Below are 19,006 nucleotides of genomic sequence, written 5' to 3'. Positions count from 1 at the left end.
CTCGGTCTATGTCACTCATTTGAATGAAAATGTTTTAGTTACATTTTTGAAATGTTGAACGTGTTTTGTATTATTCATAAAATGTTCAAGCACAACTGGTATTTGGTCTTGGTGCATCGGAAATGGATCATGCTCACTGTGACGTGTGACACCGCCCTTGGGGAGAAGTGGCATGTTTTTAGGGAGTACCATGGTATCGTAGCGTCTCTGGGACGCTTTTTGTTTTGGTGCGACTCGAGCGGTTTCCCGTACCGGCTATGCCGCTTCTCTGTGTACCCCGTGCAGCACAACTAGTAGAAGAAACCGCTTGAGTTGCACCAAATGGAATATGACGTTGCGAATAAAGTTCAGAATTACACAATTTCATGTGTACAACATCTGAACACCTGCATCACTATACTGAGAGCTTTGCCGTTTATAAAAGGAATTACTGCTGGTAACTACAATTGCTGAATAAGATAGGCAGGGCTGTAGCCTAGCCAATATAATATAATATAATATAAAAATGTATTCTTTTATCCAAAGCGACTTAGTCATGCATACATACATTTTATGTATGGGTGGTCCCGGGAATCGAACCCACTATCCTGGCATTGCAAGCACCATGCTCTACCAACTGCGCTACAGACGACCATGAACTATATGCCATGAAGTGAATAATCTTGTCAAAAACAAGTGTTTTTACCTAGTCTAATCGGAAGTTGCCATAGGTCTAATGCATTCTAACAGCGGAGTGGCAATTTGATTTGTGATAGAGCTGTGATCATGATGATCAAAATTTATAATTTTAAATTTAAACTAAACATGGCCATTAATAGTTGCATGACAACACTAAAGCAATTGAAATATTAGGCTACAACAGCAACAGATATTGCACAAATTGACAGTGATCACGTCATTTTAAAATATGTATTGCATCAAATGGTAGGCTACGGTAGCATCGGAATTAATACTTGATGGCCAACATATGTAAATGTTTCATTATCTACATTTAATGATAGTTTTAACTTTTTTTTTTTTTACATTTTTTTTGTCATTTAGCAGACGCTCTTATCCAGAGCGACTTACAGTTAGTGAGTGCATTTTTTATTTTTTATTTATTTTTCATACTGGCCCCCCGCGGGAATCGAACCCACAACCCTGGCGTTGCAAACGCCATGCTCTACCAACATCCCTGCCGGCCATTCCCTCCCCTACCCTGGACGACGCTGGGCCAATTGTGCGCCGCCCCATGGGTCTCCCGGTCACGGCCGGCTACGACAGAGCCTGGATTCGAACCAGGATCTCTAGTGGCACAGCTAGCACTGCGATGCAGTGCCTTAGACCACTGCGCCACTCGGGAGACATTTTGATAGTAGACTCCCCCACCCCCCTCCCCGGTCAACTGTAAGTGAAGTGGAAACATCTAGAAGCAACAATGGCTCAGCTGCGAAGTGGTAGGCCACACAACGTCACAGAACGGGATCGCTGAAGCATGTAAAAATCATCTGTCCTCGTTTGCAACACTCACTACCGAGTTCCAAACTGCCTCTGGATGCAACGTCAGCACAAGAACTGTTCGTCTGAAGCTTTGTGAAATGCGTTTCCATGGCCGAGCAGCTGCACACAAGCCTAAGATCACCATGCGCAATGCCAAGTGTAGGCTGGAGTGGTGTAAAGCTCGCCGCCATTGTGGAAGCAGTGGAAACGCGTTCTCTGGAGTGATGAATCACGCATCACCATCTGGCAGTCCGATGGACGAATCTGGGTTTGGCGAATGCCAGGAATACGCTACCTGCCCCAATGCATAGTGCAACTGTAAAGTTTGGTGGAGGAGGAATAATGGTCTGGGGCTGTTTTTCATGGTTCGGGCTAGGCCCCTTAGTTCCAGTAAAGGGACATCTTAACGATGAAGCATACAATGACATTCTAGATGATTCTGTGCTTCTAACTTCGTGGGAACAGTTTGGGGAATGCCCTTTCCTGTTTCAGCATGACAATGCCCCTGTGCACAAAGCGAGGTCCATTTAGAAATGGTTTGTCGAGATCAGTGTGGAATAACTTGACAGGCCTGCACAAAGCCCTGACCTCAACCCCATCGAACACCTTTGGGATGAATTGGAACGCCGACTGCGAGCCAGGACCAATCGCCCAACATTAGTGCTTGACCTCACTAATGCTCTTGTGGCTGTATGGAATCAAGTCCCCGCAGCAATGTTCCAACATCTATTGGAAAGCCTTCCCAGAAGAGTGGAGGCTGTTATAGCAGCAAACGGGGGACCAACTCCATATTAATGCCCATGATGTCTGAATGAGATGTTCGACAAGCAGGTGTCCACATACTTTTGGTCACGTAGTGTGTATGTGAAATGCTTGATAATGCATGTTGTGGTGGAATGTCTAAAATTCTGAGTTTTCCGAGATTAACTATACATCTGTCTATGTACAGTGCATTCGGAAAGTATTCAGATATTTTCCCTTTTTCCACATTTTGTTACGTTACAGCCTTATTCTAAAATGGATTACAATGTTTTTTAACTCATGAATCTACACACAATACCCCATAATGACAGTGAAAACAAGTTTTTATACATTTTTGCAAATGTATAAAAAAACAGAAATACCTTATTTACATAAGTATTCAGACCCTTTGCTATGAGACTCGAAATTGAACTCCGGTGCATCCTGTTTCCATTGACCATCCTTGAGATGTTTCTACAACTTGATTGGAGTCTACCTGTGGTAAATCCAATTGTTTGGACATGATTTGGAAAGGCACACACCTGTCTATATACAGTAAATACTATCTGTAAACATTGGAGATTAAGATCAAAACTGACCCTGGAACAACAGTTAGGAGGCAACGTCCATTAAGGGAGAGTCACCACTCACCACAGATAGGGCTTCACGTTCAGCTGAGTCACTATGATGTTAGCTAGCTATCTGCTAAGCTACCAGGCTAGTGTTACACTTCAGAAAGTATTCACACCCCTTGACTTTTCAAAATGTTGTTGTCTTACAGCCTGTATGTAAAATGGATTCAATTGAGATTTTGTGTCATTGGCATACACACAATACCCCATAATACAATACCCCATAATGTCAAAGTGGAATTATGCTTTTAGAAATTTTTACAAATTAATTAAAAATGAAAAGCTGAAATGTCTCAACCCCAGAACAACAGCAAAGGATCTTGTGAAGATGCTGGAGGAATTCAACCCCTTTGTTATGGCAAGCCTAAATAAGTTCAGGAGTACAGATTTGCTTAACAAGTCACATAATAAGTTGCATGGACTCATTCTGTGTGCAATAATAGTGTTTAAAATTTTTTATGACTACCTCATCTCTGTACCCCACACATACAATTATCTGTAAGGATACTCAGTCGGTCGAGCAGTGAATTTCAAACATAGATTCAACCACAAAGACCAGGGAGGCTTTCCAATGCCTCGCAAAGAAGGGCACCTATTGTTAGATGGGTAAAAATACAAAAACGCAGACATTAAATATCCCTTTGAGCATGGTGAAGTTATTAATTAGGCTTTGGATGGTGTATCAATACACCCATTCACTACAAAGATACAGGTGTCCTTCCTAACTCGGTTGCCAGAGGAAACTGCTCAGGGATTTCACCATGAGGCCAATGGTGACTTTAAAACATTTACAGAGTTTAATGGCTGTGATAGGAGAAATCTGAGGATGGAACAACAACATTGTAGTTACTCCAGAATACTAACCTAAATGACAGAGTGAAAAGAATGAAGCCTTTACAGAATAAAAATTACCCACTAAAGTAAAACTCCAAAAAAATAGGCTAAGAAATTAACTTTATGTCCTGAATACAAAGTGTTATGTTTGGGGCAAATCCAACAACACATCACTGAGTAGTACTCTTCATATATTCAAGCATGGTGGTGGCTGTATCATGTTATGGGTATGCTTTTCATCTGCAAGGACTAGGTCCTTTTTTTAGGATAAAAACCCCCAGAGGAAAACCGGGTTCAGTCTGCTTTCCAACAGACACTGGGAGACAAATTCACCTTTCAGCAGGAAAATAACCTAAAATACAAGGCCAAATATACGCTGGAGTTGCTTACCAAGATGACATTGAATGTTCCTGAGTGGCCTAGTTACAGTTTTCACTTAAATCGGCTTGGAAACCTATGGCAAAAGTTAAGAATGGCTGTCTAGCAATGATCAACAACCAACTTGACAGATCTTGAAGAATTAAAAAAATCATAATGTGCAAATATTGCACAATCCAGGTGTGCAAAGCTCTTAAACCTTGTTCACGCTGCAGGCCTTAATGCTCAAATCAGTTTTGTTTTTCAAATCCGTTTGAGAATACTGCCTGTCCAAACAGCAAGTAACAAGTGACCAAATCGGATTTGTGTATGTTCAGACAGCAGTCATTTGCTGACATGGATACGCTAGTTGTCATAGTAATGACTGGTGTGCGCGCGGTGGTGTAGGTTGATTGGTGGTGGTGCTCGTGGTTCCTATCACTCAGAAGTTATGTAGCAAGCTTAGGTGACATCAATGCCTGCCATGGACATTTGCCAGTTGTTTTGAATGTTCAAAATCATAATGTAAGAACACTTTTTTAAAGCCTCAAAGGATAAGATGATCCAACTTTCAAAGTGAGTCATTTTTGGCTAGCCACAGCAGTCAACTAGCTAGCTAGGTGGCTGATTAGCTTTCTAGCACATTCACTAATTTGTTTCTAAACAATTAACAAGCTAATTAGCTACCACGTTCTTGTCAAACTGTCAACAGAGTACCTAGCAACAAACAACATATGCCAAATAAACGTCTAAAATACACTTCAGGGCAAATAAATCAGATTTGACCATTCAGACACAAGTCGCATGGCCAGGAATCAGATTAGTATCTAACTTCAAACCACCTACGAAACTGATATGAAATGTTGCTTGAAATATCCGATTCCATTCCTTTTTTGTTGTTCAGACTGCAGGAAAAATAACAGATTTGAATCGGTTATGCAAAAAACATAGATTTGAGTCCCTTCTAACTGCCAATGTGAAAAAGGCTTTAGAGACTTACCCAGAAAGATTCACAGCTGTAATCGCTGCCGAAGGTCATTCTAACATGTATTGTCGCAGCGGTGTGAATACTTATGTAAATGAGATTTCTTTATCTGATTTTTCAATAAAATTGCAAAAAAATCTAAAAACATGTTTTCACTTTATCATTATGGGGTATTGTGTGTAGATGGGTGAGAAAAAACCCTTAATGTAATCCATTTTGAATTCAGGCTGTAACACAACAAGATGTGCGATAAGTCAAGGGGTATGAATACTTTCTGAAGGCACAAAATAAAGATAAAAAATGTGTTCTATGCAAGTGCTTCGTACTGGATTAGTAGGCTTACTTGCGAGCCCACCATAGTAGAAGCAGAGAAGCAACCTCACCACATAAAATATAGGCACATTTCGGCCTCCTGTGGCCAAACCGGTATTGCACCCTACACTGCTGAATACATGTCATGAATAGTCATATACGGTATATTACACTAACTATGTAAAAAAGCTATGTTAGCTGGTAACAGTATGAAAAAAAAAAATGTATGCACTCACTAACTGTAAGTCGCTCTGGTTAAGAGCGTCTGCTAAATGACTAAAATGTAAAATGTAAATGTAACCTCCATCACCCACCACTCTCTTTGCAGGAGAGGAGTGTTCATCCAGGCCGAGATGGCTGATTTTGAGCAGCTGCTGTGGAGGCTGGGCCAGGCAGGCGGGGTAATGCAGGCCAGCCCACCCGTGCCCCAGTACCGCTCCCCTCAGGGACACGACTTCCACACACGCTTCATCCACCACTGCCTGGACAACGGCCTTCGCTACCTGCTCTACACCTACCTGGAGCACAACAGGTAAGGGAAAGGGACAATCAATATTTCATGACTATTCGCTAGGAGGCTATGACTGAATCTCAAACCGAACACTTGGCCTCTGAGCCCTTTCTCTCGAGTGGCCACTTGCTGATGTGTTCAGTGTTGCCAAACATTTTTCAGTGAGAATCGCTGCGATAGCCTGGCTGACCCGAGTCACTCGACTCACAGCGAAGGAGAGCTGTGACACGCTGGTCTGGACAGGAGGCCATTGTAAATGCAGTATTCGCACAGTCGGTGCTGACAACAATTTTTCAGTGAGATGGAAGACCCAGCCATGACCCATCTTCAATGCTCTTACCGAGGGAAGGAGGTTGTTGGCCAAGATCTCGCGATACATGGCCCCATCCATCCTCCCCTCAATACGGTGCAGTCGTCCTGTCCCCTTTGCAGAAAAGCATCCCCAAAGAATGATGTTTCCCCCTCCATGCTTCACGGTTGGGATGGTGTTCTTGGGGTTGTACTCATCCTTCTTCTTCCTCCAAACAAGGCGAGTGGAGTTTAGACCAAAAAGCTCTATTTTTGTCTCATCAGACCACATGACCTTCTCCCATTCCTCCGCTGGATCATCCAGATGGTCATTGGCAAACTTCAGATGGGCCTGGACATGCGCTGGCTTGAGCAGGGGGACCTTGCGTGCGCTGCAGGATTTAAATCCATGACGGCGTAGTGTGTTACTAATGGTTTTCTTTGAGACTGTGGTCCCAGCTCTCTTCAGGTCATTGACCAGGTCCTGCCGTGTAGTTCTGGGCTGATCCCTCACCTTCCTCATGATCATTGATGCCCCACGAGGTGAGATCTTGCATGGAGCCCCAGACCGAGGGTGATTGACCGTCATCTTGAACTTCTTCCATTTTCTAATAATTGCGCCAACAGTTGTTGCCTTCTCACCAAGCTGCTTGCCTATTGTCCTGTAGCCCATCCCAGCCTTGTGCAGGTCTACAATTTTATCCCTGATGTCCTTACACAGCTCTCTGGTCTTGGCCATTGTGGAGAGGTTGGAGTCTGTTTGATTGAGTGTGTGGACAAGTGTCTTTTATACAGGTAACGAGTTCAAACAGGTGCAGTTAATACAGGTAATGAGTGGAGAACAGGAGGGCTTCTTAAAGAAAAACTAACAGGTCTGTGAGAGCCGGAATTCTTACTGGTTGGTAGGTGATCAAATACTTATGTCATGCAATAAAATGCAAATTAATGACTTACAAATCATACAATGTGATTTTCTGGATTTTTTTTAGATTCCGTCTCTCACAGTTGAAGTGTACCTATGATAAAAATTACAGACCTCTACATGCTTTGTAAGTAGGAAAACCTGCAAAATCGGCAGTGTATCAAATACTTGTTATCCCCACTGTAGCTAGCATAACCCATAATACACAGTGGGCGGAGCTAGCTCGCATAGAAGCGAAATGCTAAATGTCCATAAAGTAACATTTACTGGACAGAAGTCCAAATAAACCATCACAATACATGCTAACATGGAAAATGATTATAATACATAAGAATTTTACAGCTTAGAACAAGTTATTTATCTAAAAAAATATTGAAAAACAAGGGACAGATCAGTGCACAATACAGTACCTCCAGCAATGGTAATGGTAATGGCAATGGTAAAATAAACTAATCTGATGTGGGAGTGCCCTGCAGTTAAATGTTTCTGGGACAAAATCATGTTGAAGTGCATGAATGTAAATATTCAGTTAGGTAAATCAGCCTTTAATTTCTTTGCACCTTATGTGTGAAATGATCTACAGTACACTTTAAAATGGTAGAAATTGGTGCCTCTTTCAGACGGTTGTTAGGGGACCTTTTTACTGAAGAATGTGTCTGTTTTTTATGATTGTATTTAGCTTTTCGTATATTGTTGTGTATAATAACGTGTATTTTAACGTGAATTATCCGCAGTGAGAATAATGGTGCTAGTCAAAGAACAATTGAGGCCTGGACAAATATACTTTACCTTGTACAGAATGATTTCAGCTAAGACAGACAAATAAACAATCTACAAAGCCGAACACATACAAACAATATACACTGAACAAAAATATAAACGCAACATGTAAAGTGTTGCTCCCATGTTTCATGAGCTGAAATAAAAGATCTGAGACATTTTCCATACGCACAAAAAGCTTATTTAGCTGAAATTTTTGGCACAAATTTGTTTACATCCCTGTTAGTGAGCATTTCTCTTTTGCCACGATAATCCATCCACCTGACAGGTGTGGCATATCAAGAAGCTGATTAAACAGCATGATCATTACACAGGTGCACCTTGTGCTGGGGACAATAAAAGGCTACTTGTCACACAAAACAATGGGACAGATGTCTGAAGTTTTGAGGGAGTGTGCAATTGGCATGCTGACTGCAGAAATGTCCACCAGAGCTGTTGCCAGATAATTACATTTTCATTTCTCTACCATAAGCCTCCTTCAATGTCGTTTTATAGAATTTGGCAGTTCATCCAACCGTCCTCACAACCGCAGACCATGTGTATGGCGTCGTGTGAGCGAGCAGTTTGCTGATGTCAGCGCTGTGAACAGAGTGCCCCATGGTGGGGAAACCTGCAAAATCTGCAGTGTATCAAATACTTGTTCTCCCCACTGTACATACACATACATATCCTTTAAAAAAAATATATATATATATTCCCCTTTATTACTTTCCAACCCACCACCCTTTCCCTACTTGGAGTAAACTAGTGAACAACAATGCTTAGGCCTCTACTTCCAGCTTATACCTACTATCTACATTTTATGGACACAGTCAATTTTACAAGAATTATATTTTGTTTGTTTTTTCTCCTGAACTCTACTTTCAACCTCTCCGATCATTTTCATGATGTCCTTCCGGTTTGCTTCTATATGCCATATCTTTCTAACTGTGCTCTTTCACAAAAGCTCCCAACCTACAACCTATATACTTATTATGGACACAGTATGCTTACATTATTAGTTATCTTGTTATTATTTGTTGTTAGTTGTTATTAGTCACATTCTAACACTTTACATGTTGCGTTTATATTTTTGTTCAGTATATGTAGAAAAGATAATGGTAATATACAGTACCAGTCAAAAGGGTCATTCAAGGGTTTTTCTTTATTTGTACTATTTTCTACATTGTGTGAAATAACACATATGGAATCATGTAGTAACCAAAAAAGTGTTAAACAAATCAAAATAGATTTTATCTTTGAGATTCTTCAAAGTAGCCACCCTTTGCCTTGATGATAGCTTTACACACTCTTGGCATTCTCTCAACCAGCTTCACCTGGAATGCTTTTCCAACAGTCTTGAAGGAGTTCCCACATATGCTGAGCACTTGTTGGCTGCTTTTCCTTCACTCTGCGGTCCAACTCATCCCAAACCATCTCAATTGGGTTGTAGTTGGGTGATTGTGGAGGCCAGGTCATCTGATGCAGCACTCCATCACTCTCCTTCTTGGTCAAATAGCCCTTACACAGCCTGGAGGTGTGTTTTGTGTCATTGTCCTGTTGAAAAAAAATGATAGTCCCACTAAGCGCAAACCAGATGGGATGGCGTATCGCTGCAAAATGCTGTGGTAGCCATGCTGGTTAAGTGTGCCTTGAATTCTAAATAAGTCACAGACAGTGTCACCAGCAAAGCACCCCCACACCATCACACCTCCTCCTCCATGCTTCACGGTGGGAACCACACATGCGGAGATTATCCGTTCACCTTCTCTGCGTCTCACAAAGACACGGCGGTTGGAACCAAAAATCTCAAATTTGGACTCATTAGACCAAAGGACAGATTTCCACCGGTCTAATGTCCCTTGCTCGTGTTTCTTGGCACAAGCAAGTTTCTTCTTATTATTTGTGTCCTTTAGTAGTGGTTTCTTTGCAGCAATCCGATCGTGAATGCCTTATTCACTCAGTCTCCTCTGAACAGTTGATGTTGAGATGTGTCTGTTACTTGAACTCTGTGAAGCATTTATTTGGGCTGCAATCCGAGGTGCCGTTAACTCTAATGAACTTATCCTCTGCAGCAGAGGTAACTCTGGGTCTTCCTTTCCTGTGGTGGTCCTCATGGGAGCCAGTTTCATCATAGCGCTTGATGATTTTTGCGACTGCACTTGAAGAAACTGACCTTCATGTCTTAAAGTAATGATGAACTGTCATTTCTCTTTGCTTATTTGAGCTGTTCTTGCCATAATATGGATTTGGTATTTTACCAAGTAGGGCTATCTTCTGTATACCCCACCTACCTTGTCACAACACTACTGATTGGCTCAAACGCATTAAGAAGGAATGAAATTCCACAAATTAACTTTTAACAGGCACACCTGTTAATTGAAATGAATTCCAGGTGACTACCTCATGATGCTGGTTGAGAGAATGCCTAGAGTGTGCAAGCTGTCATCAAGGCAAAGGGTGGCTGCTTTGAAGAATTACATTCAGGCTCTTTTTCAGGGCTGCAGGTAACCGAAAGGTCGCTGGTTCAAATACCCGAGCTAACAAGGTGAAAAATCTGTCTTTGTGCCCTTGAGCAAGGCACTTAACCCTAATTTGCTCCAGGGGCGCCGTACTGCTATGGCTCACCCTATAAAACAATTTGCTCCGGTTTATGTGACAATAAAACATTTTTATTTTTATTTAGTAGTGGCTATGTTGTTGCAAGGTAACACGCCAAGATTCATGGTTAGAACTTGCTGCCAAGGGCGCCAAGTTGGCACAGGATGCCCATTCGGTAGAGAGGCTGCCGAAAGGTGCAGTGGAGCCCTCAATCACTCGACAACTAGCCATTGAGATTGACTTGTGTTCAGTTTGAGATTCAGCTAATGTCGCTTGTATTGTAGGAGCTTACTGATCTTGGTTTTGAAAGTATTTTCAATTGTCAAACACAATCTCCAATTGAAACTATTTGCGGCTCAGATGACACTGCATTCGAGAAATATACTGTATGTTTGTATAGCTCATGCTCCATCTTTGTTTTCCTTCTCTGTATCAGGTTGACACCCAGGAATTGCCCTGCTCTAGCTGATAATGGTCTATATGAAAGTCACCCATGGTTTGAAATGCTGGTGAAAATGCAAGAGATTACCAGAGACCTCTCAGGTATGGCAGTTTTTCTATCTACTGTATGCAAAGGAACAATAGATAGATAGACAATAGTTATGTGGTATGTCATGTTTTATAGTTGGTGCTTAAGACTGCCTTAAGGTTTGTTTATAGTCTGTCTTACGAAATGTCTCTAGACCATTAGAATGCAACAAGTGTCGTTGGCCAAAACGAAATTGAATTCATACTCATGCCGACTGTAGACCATCGATGCGACTGTCATTTTCCTTGTTGCATAGGCATGAAACATTTTCAACTTTGAACCTGTCGTTGGGACCTTTGTCATGGTAACCTGACTTTGACAGCATGAAGAAGTTCTAAATTTCTCAGACAGAATGCAAAGCTTTTATTTTGTCACATTCACAACTGTAAGTTTGCTATTTTTAGCTTGCCGTTACCTTGTAAATAATAATCTTAATGTGATATTTTTTCTGTTAAAATAAAAGTTGGCTACAGTCAAAACATTGCCAGATTTGTTCTGGTCATCATTTGAACTGGCTAGCAAGCTAACAGCGAACTAAAACACTGTTGGAGAGTTGCTTTCAGTTTCCTGGCTTGCTAGATTGGCATATCCTAAATAAAAAATGTAACTGATGGGTTTATTGGTATAGAGCAGGAATGCTATTTGGAACACCAGGCTACTGATGTCATGCAGTTGTATTTGTGTTTTAACTTTTTCATAATGACAAGGAAAAGTGTGTTACATGTAGTTTGACGAGTCATTCATTACCATAAAATAATTGTGTGTCTCTGTCCTGTAGATCCAGAGCGTGTGTTTCAGGCCAGTCTGACCAGTGCCCAGGTCCTCATCCCAGGCAGCCAGGCCATGGTTAGCAGCATGCTCCTGGAAGGACACAGTCTCCTGGCCCTCGCTACCATCATGTTTGCCCCGGGTGGCATTGACCAGGTCTGGACCTCTCTCTCCTCTAAAGCCTTATATATGGTAACTGCGTGATGCTATGTGATAACTGCATGAGGGTATCTCACCTTATAATTCTGCCTTCAGCGATTTCCTAGGCAGGAAACATTTAGAAATTAGAATTTCATGCATAAGTTCATTTTATTTCCTACAGTGGCCATTTTTGGAATGTGGTGATCAGGCTGGTTCCACCAGGCTATTGGCCAAAAGGTGAACAGCTCCATCAATCCAAGACAAAACCTCATCTATTGACTCATACAGTATAGTAAAATGCTCACAACAAAACAACCAACTTTCAAAGCTCATGTTTTTATTGGGTATGCCCAATGACGTGTATAACGTGACACCATTCATTCCTATGTGAATACTCAACAGTGCATTGAAACCAAATTAAGTCGGTTAAAGGTGCAATATGCAAAAACAACGCTCCGCCATTTACTGGTTGCTGAAGTTCTAATAGTTCGCCTAATCCAGTTTGTGGCAAAAGTAGAGAATCATTGTACCTTCTAAACCACTGTGCTATATCTTTTCAATGACCAAAAATATTGTATTTTTAGCTGTTTGAAGCTGGTGTACAAAACCGAAAGTAAAAGACGCAAATACTGTACGAAACTTAAACACGGGAAGCATAGAAATGGCACACATAGAACATATCTACCGCTCGCTTATTAGACTTGCTTTCAATGCGAATGACAGATCTATAACTTACATTTCTATGTGAATTTGGTCCGGTCGCCCAAAAAGTTACGTATTACAGCTTTTAAGATGGTGTCTCATGGAGACATAACATGCACAGTTTCAGCTACTCCATGTAGTGATGTTGCAGGCTAGCTCAGTGCTGCCGCCTTTCATTGAGTAACTCAAGTAGAACGCCTACCGGGCTACTGCAGGCTGGTATTATATAGTAACTAAATTATCCTTATACGGTTGCGGCCATATATATTGGCACCCTTGCACTTTTGTTAAATAATTCCCTATTTCTTTTAAAATAAGTTAAAATTGAAAAAATACTTTTCGTCCCCACATCTTGTAATTGGATTCAAAATACACTGTTCACACGTATGCATAGATTTACAGATAAAATGGCACTTAAAATCAAAATGACACAATATCTAAAATAAATCCTCTGGACAAGTCTGGCTATGTCCTAAGAACCAGTGTGTGGAATAATGTAAATGTCCTCCTTTGAAGGCTGATAAAAATGACTTGGCTCATGGGAAACGGGTCATTTTGAGAAAATGGCCGATAAAGATAGGTGAATGCAATTAACATGTATTTTCCATAAATATGATAGTTTATGTCACATTAATTAATCTCTTATTCATATGTTATTTCTAAATTGACAATTAATACACTTTTTACAAATACACTAGCACATCGAATACACTAGTTTTAAGCAATAGAGAATACATTTTAAATACTGGTCTGTTTGGCAAATGTGCATAGTGTTGGGCAAATGCGCATAGCACCTTGCTCAATTTGTCATTTAAAAGGCTGGTGAAATTTGCAGGTTCACTGATGAATCAGCTATGCCTGCCCCATATGTAAGGCCCTTTTTGAGTTGTCGCTGGTGCCTGTTTACTTTCTTGACTGTGTCTTGGAACCTGCGCCTACGCTTGTCACACTCTGTTGAAGTAGCATCAGCTCTCACAATACGCATCTCATCATCCTCCCTGATTGCATCCAGTGTCACCAAAGTGCTGTCAAGCCACAATCTGTCCATCACCTTTGATATAGCAGTGGCACCCTCGTTGAATGTAGCTACTGCCATACTGGAGAAGACCAGCCCAGATGGCAGTCTTCATGCTCTCTACATCACCCTGGATGTCAAAGATTGCACCCCTGTACTATTTGTGTAGACTCTTACATTTTAATGCAGTGAGTTTCCCCCCAAGCTCTCTGCACTAAGTTTACGTAGCGCTGTTCCCATCCTCTTGTGGGCATGATTGATGCATTCCAGTTTCCATATCTCAATGCCTGGGTAGGGATCGAATGTGACAACTGTATGAAGTACTGTCACCATCTGAGAGCATTTCTGTCTAACGAAAGCGGTGGTGACTGACTGTTCTGGCCCACATGCGTTTTGCTGCTTCCTACTCTATTACTTTGCTAGACCCTGAGAAATTTTGGGCACAGTCATCTGCATGTGACTCCTTCCATTCCCTGAACTCCTCCTCAGTAACCCACATTTCCTTTTCATCACACATGCATGGCAGTATGAAGACAACACTTGTTGCAATGTCTATGCAAACACCTATCCCGTAGTTGGAAGTGAATCCTCTCTTGTGCCAAGTGCCATCAAACAATACATGAATGTCTATGACGGCATCTTTATCCTCCCTCAGCAACTCTGCTACGTCTAGATCTACAGTATATCTGCGTATGCTCTCCTAATCTGCTTTGCAGCACTCTCCATTGACTGCAGCCCTCTCTTAATCTCTGCAACTAAAGTGGAAAAAATAGTGCATATTATGGTATCTATCGTAACAGTCATAACTGCAGGAGTAAATATCAGCATGTATTTACTCTATGTAAATATCAGCATCTCAGCATGTATCTTCTGTACGTACATTTAATTTCTCAGTAATCATACAGTAGCCTACAGCCCTGCAGTAGCCTACTCTGTGTGTATGTGACAGTCTCATTGTATAACCTAGTTATATTTTATAGTTATACTTTCTAGTTACTGGAGCAAATAAATATGATTATTTACACACAGCAAGTTACCTGACAATAAGCTACTCTCCCTTTATTTACCTATCACTCTCCTGTCTTGACTCTGATATGGGCTGAGACGCAAGGTAGGAATCCCTAGGGCTTTGCTTATTTTCTTTCAATTTAGAGCTGCATAACCAAGTACACATTTGTGGGCTAGAAGAACCATCCTCACATTTATATCAAATGTCACATCTCCCCTGGAGCTCTCATGCAGCCTTGACGAAGTGTACACACTCCTCCTAAACGCATCACGATCACCTTCACAGTGTGCACATTCTATCATGACAGAATTACAAAATCCCTGGTTGGCGGGGTCTCTGGTGATTTTTCAGTCCTGTGTTCAGACACTGAGGGCAAAAAATATAATCTATGAGTTGGTTTATTTGTGCCATGTGGAATAAAAGCCACTGCTGGCTTGCTGATTTCTGTCTGGTTGATCGCTGCTATCTGTCATTTTCATCTGAAGACGAACTGCTAGCTACCTCCTCTACCTGTATAGCCACTGGCTTGTTTGCTTTTCTCGCATTGGCTAACTGAGATAGCTGATTTTTATTCAACTTCTGTGGGTATATTCTTCGAGATTTGCTCATTTTGTCTCGTTGCAGGGATTTTTTGCGTGAGATATTTTCAAACAAGGAAGTGGAGCGCATGTCATGTGAGGCGTTTTAGCCAATCAGGTTGCCAGAAAAGGCCTTTAAATGCCAGTAACCGATCGGATGTCAGGAAATTACTCGTCTTTCAGCACAAAGCACCATGTCTACAAAGGAAATAGCCATATATGGACTAGCTAACGATATGCTCCAGAAAACAAGCTTTTGAATGATATCTGATTCAATATGGCGCATTTTAATATTGGCATAGTTAAATAACGAATTGGCATGAGAGAGATTTTTATAATTGAATAGCTAGAAGTGATCTTGGCTTTGTGGATTAAGTCCTGGAATGTAGCCGAGTTATAAAGTTACAATAAATTTTGCTTACAAAGTTATCAATGTAAAGATCCAAAACACAGTGCAACCCCTTCCCCCGCCACACACCAAATACACTGTCAACACAGGAAGGTTAGAAAATAAGATTTTTACAGATTGGCATACACAGAGACGCTGAATTGAATCCATATTCTTAGACTGCTTTACCACTGGATTGACAGAATTCTTAGTGATGGCAAAGGGCAAGGGTGAGGACTCCTCAATTTGCACCCAAGCTGGGCTGGGCTGCTGGCAGTGAGAGAGTAGCCAGTATGACATGATGTTTGCAGCCCAATAGTAATATCGATAATTCGGCAAAGCAAGGCCACCCTTATGTTTGAATCTCTGTAAAAAGGTATTGCGTAATAGAGGGGTCCTTCTATTCCAGATAAACAATATGATTAATCCTTAAAAGTCGATTGACACACATGTGCCTCAATCTAATTAACATAATACACAAATCCCCATCTAAATCTGTCTGTTTAAACTAGAGAAATCTGTTTTTTTTGTATGGTCTGTGTCTCTATCCTCCGCGTACGCCTATGTCGGCCTTCCACATGCGGTGGTAAGTGGCAGAGCTACAGCGCCGTTTGTCAGACCAGGAGACATCCTGAAAACGTCTGTAGCGTCTGAACGGTTTGGCCTACGAACTAAAATGGGCACAAACTAATATACACGATGGTGTTCGTCCGTTTTTCTCTACGACCCCCATAAGTGTCACGGGACTCGTCTAAAGGTAAACCGGTACCGTTTTTTGTTTTCATGTATGGAAGTAGTTTTGTGCCAAACAAAAAAAGGGGTTAAATGTGTCCAAATATATAGATATTTTCCAGAGCTTTCTTATATCGCCTAGATATAAGACAGACACTTCAAAACCTTTATTCCTTATTATTATTTTTTTTACTGTCTGTTAATTAATATGTTATTCAATGTGTTTCTACGGGCTATAGTAGTAAAGGCCAAATTCAAAAAAATTATATATATATATATATTTTGTATAAACCTACAGGGGACCTACATTTCAAAATCAAATAGCTAAATGATCCATGGTATGACCATCTGAAAAAAATTCCATATGTTATCTTAGTAGACCATTTGAAGACAGGTGATGGCCTGTTGAGCATCTAATCCTGATTTTACAGTTTGGTCCAAAGTCAGCATTGGCAGATCTTGGAAAAAATCATTCATTTCAGAACCATCCCCACTGGATTCAGATTGGTGAAGCTTATATATATTTTTTACCTTTATTTAACCAGGAAGGGCTCATTGACCTTTGAAATCTATTTTTCAAGACCGTCCTGGCCAAGATAGGCAGCACCAAGTCATTACACAATTACAGACAGACAACATGAAAAACTACAAGTAATCTAGTAAAAACCATAGAAATCACAGGAGTATAACGAAATCATAAAACAGCAAAATAAAACATTGACAGGTCAAGGAATCAGCCTCAACATCCTTCATCAATGATTTAAAAACACCAATCGGGACAAGTTCTTCCAGTTTAAAACAATTTTGTAAGGCGTTCCAAGCCGATGGCGCAGACTACATAAAATCCCTTTTACCAAATTAAGTTCGGACATTTGGAACAGTTAGCAGGTCCTGCGAACGAAGAGAGTACCCACCACATTTCTGAAGAATAAAAATGCCAAAATAAAATGGTAGTAAACCCAAAATGGCTTTGTAAATAAAGGTATACCAGTGACTGAGCCTACGAGTGACTAGAGAAGGCCAGCCAACCCTGCTATATAAAGTGCAATCCAGTAGTATATCAAGTGATCACTTGATATACTACCGGATTGCGTGCAGATTTGTGGAATTAGTTGAGATGCAGTAGTTTGACGCAGTTGATGGGCTAAAAGTTTGTTTGCTTGTAAACCAAATGACAGGTCTTCAGAAGCATACTCTCGACCTGATTTGTTGATAAGAAATCAAAGTCCATTTTCAATTTAAGCTTCTTGTTGGATAGCTCTGGTGAGGGGTGCTCAGCGTACTGTTGGTCTGTCAGAAAGATCTCCCTATTGATATCCCTTTTGAAGTCCTTGGAGCGCTTTTTATTACTGTTGGCTACATAAATGATTGCCCTCTAATATACGCTTTCAATGTTTCCCATAGATGGCTGGGTGAAGTGTCTTCTGATTTATTTACTTCAAAGAAAAGCAGTACCTGCTCTACAAAGTTAATGATATTCTGCTCAGAGAGCAGCAGAGACGCCATGTTTTCTGAGGCTTATTTTTCATGGTAGTACTGAGGGTAGTACTAGTGGGGTGTGATCGGATATGACTAGATGCAGTTTTATCATCATCAACAAAGTAGTCAATACGTGAAAATGAGTGGTGGACAGGAGAAGAAAAATTGGATTTAAAAAGGATTTAACTGCCGCCACACATTAGAGACACCAAACTGTTCTAAAAAAGACATAATAGCCTGAGCTGTGTGGGTTAATGGTATATTCTTATTTGTTAAACAGTCGAGCACCGGATTAAAAAAACAATTAAAGTCCCCGCCCAGAATCAGATAATGGGAGTTCAAATCTGGTAATAGAGAAAATAATGATTTAAAGTTGCTGTCATCCTTATTCAGAGCATACACGTTCACCAGCACTACAGGCATATTATTAAGTTATCCCATAACAACAACATACCTGCCATCTGGATCTGAAATAACATTTGATGAAGTAAAGAAGACATTACTCTTTATCAAAATTGCTCTCCCACGTTCCCTACTTTGGTAACCTAATCAGAAAGCCTGGCCTTTCCATGAACTGTTTAAACGGGTGTAGCCTGATGGTCAGAGATGAGTCTCTTGAAGGAATGCTATCTTTGCTTTCAAATTATTCCCATGATTTAATACCTTGTAATGCTTCAATAAATTAACTATTGCATTCACATTCCACGACACACATGTCATTTCTCATTCTTTATTAGCCATAATAGTGTTTGTGGTCACCTTGTGGTACATGGCTCTATTTATTTTTATTTTATTTCACCTTTATTTAACCAGGTAAACCAGTTGAGAACAAGTTCTCATTTACAACTGCGACCTGGCCAAGATAAAGCAAAGCAGTGTGATAAAAACAACAACACAGAGTTACATATGGGGTAAAACAAAACAAAGTCAAAAATACAACAGAAATACATATATATACAGTGTGTGCAAATGTAGCAAGTTATGGAGGTAAGGCAATAAATAGGCTATAGTGCAAAATAATTACAATTAGTATTAACACTGGAATGATAGATGTGCAAGAGATGATGTGCAAATAGAGATACTGGGGTACAAATGAGCAAAATAAATAACAATATAGGGATGAGGTAGTTGGGCGGGCTAATTTCAGATGGGCTGTGTACAGGTGCAGTGATCGGTAAGGTGCTCTGACAACTGATGCTTAAAGTTAGTGAGGGAGATAAGTGTCTCCAGCTTCAGAGATTTTT

At 40.7% G+C, this 19,006-nt stretch overlaps 1 protein-coding gene across 2 annotated transcripts in view; it reads left to right on the top strand.

Moving 5' to 3' along the window:
- Positions 1–19,006, top strand: part of spg11 (SPG11 vesicle trafficking associated, spatacsin) — a 102,591-nt gene that overhangs the window by 38,299 nt on the left and 45,286 nt on the right. For both annotated transcript variants that reach the window (XM_045227174.1, XM_045227173.1), the window contains exons 16-18: positions 5,669–5,872; positions 10,858–10,964; positions 11,729–11,874. In XM_045227174.1, the coding sequence (XP_045083109.1) occupies positions 5,669–5,872; positions 10,858–10,964; positions 11,729–11,874 (457 nt within the window). The remainder of the gene's footprint in view (positions 1–5,668; positions 5,873–10,857; positions 10,965–11,728; positions 11,875–19,006) is intronic.

This window comes from Coregonus clupeaformis, chromosome 19, assembly GCF_020615455.1.
Source record: "Coregonus clupeaformis isolate EN_2021a chromosome 19, ASM2061545v1, whole genome shotgun sequence".
Taxonomy (NCBI): Eukaryota; Metazoa; Chordata; class Actinopteri; order Salmoniformes; family Salmonidae; genus Coregonus; species Coregonus clupeaformis.
This window is presented reverse-complemented; position numbering and strand designations above follow the sequence as displayed.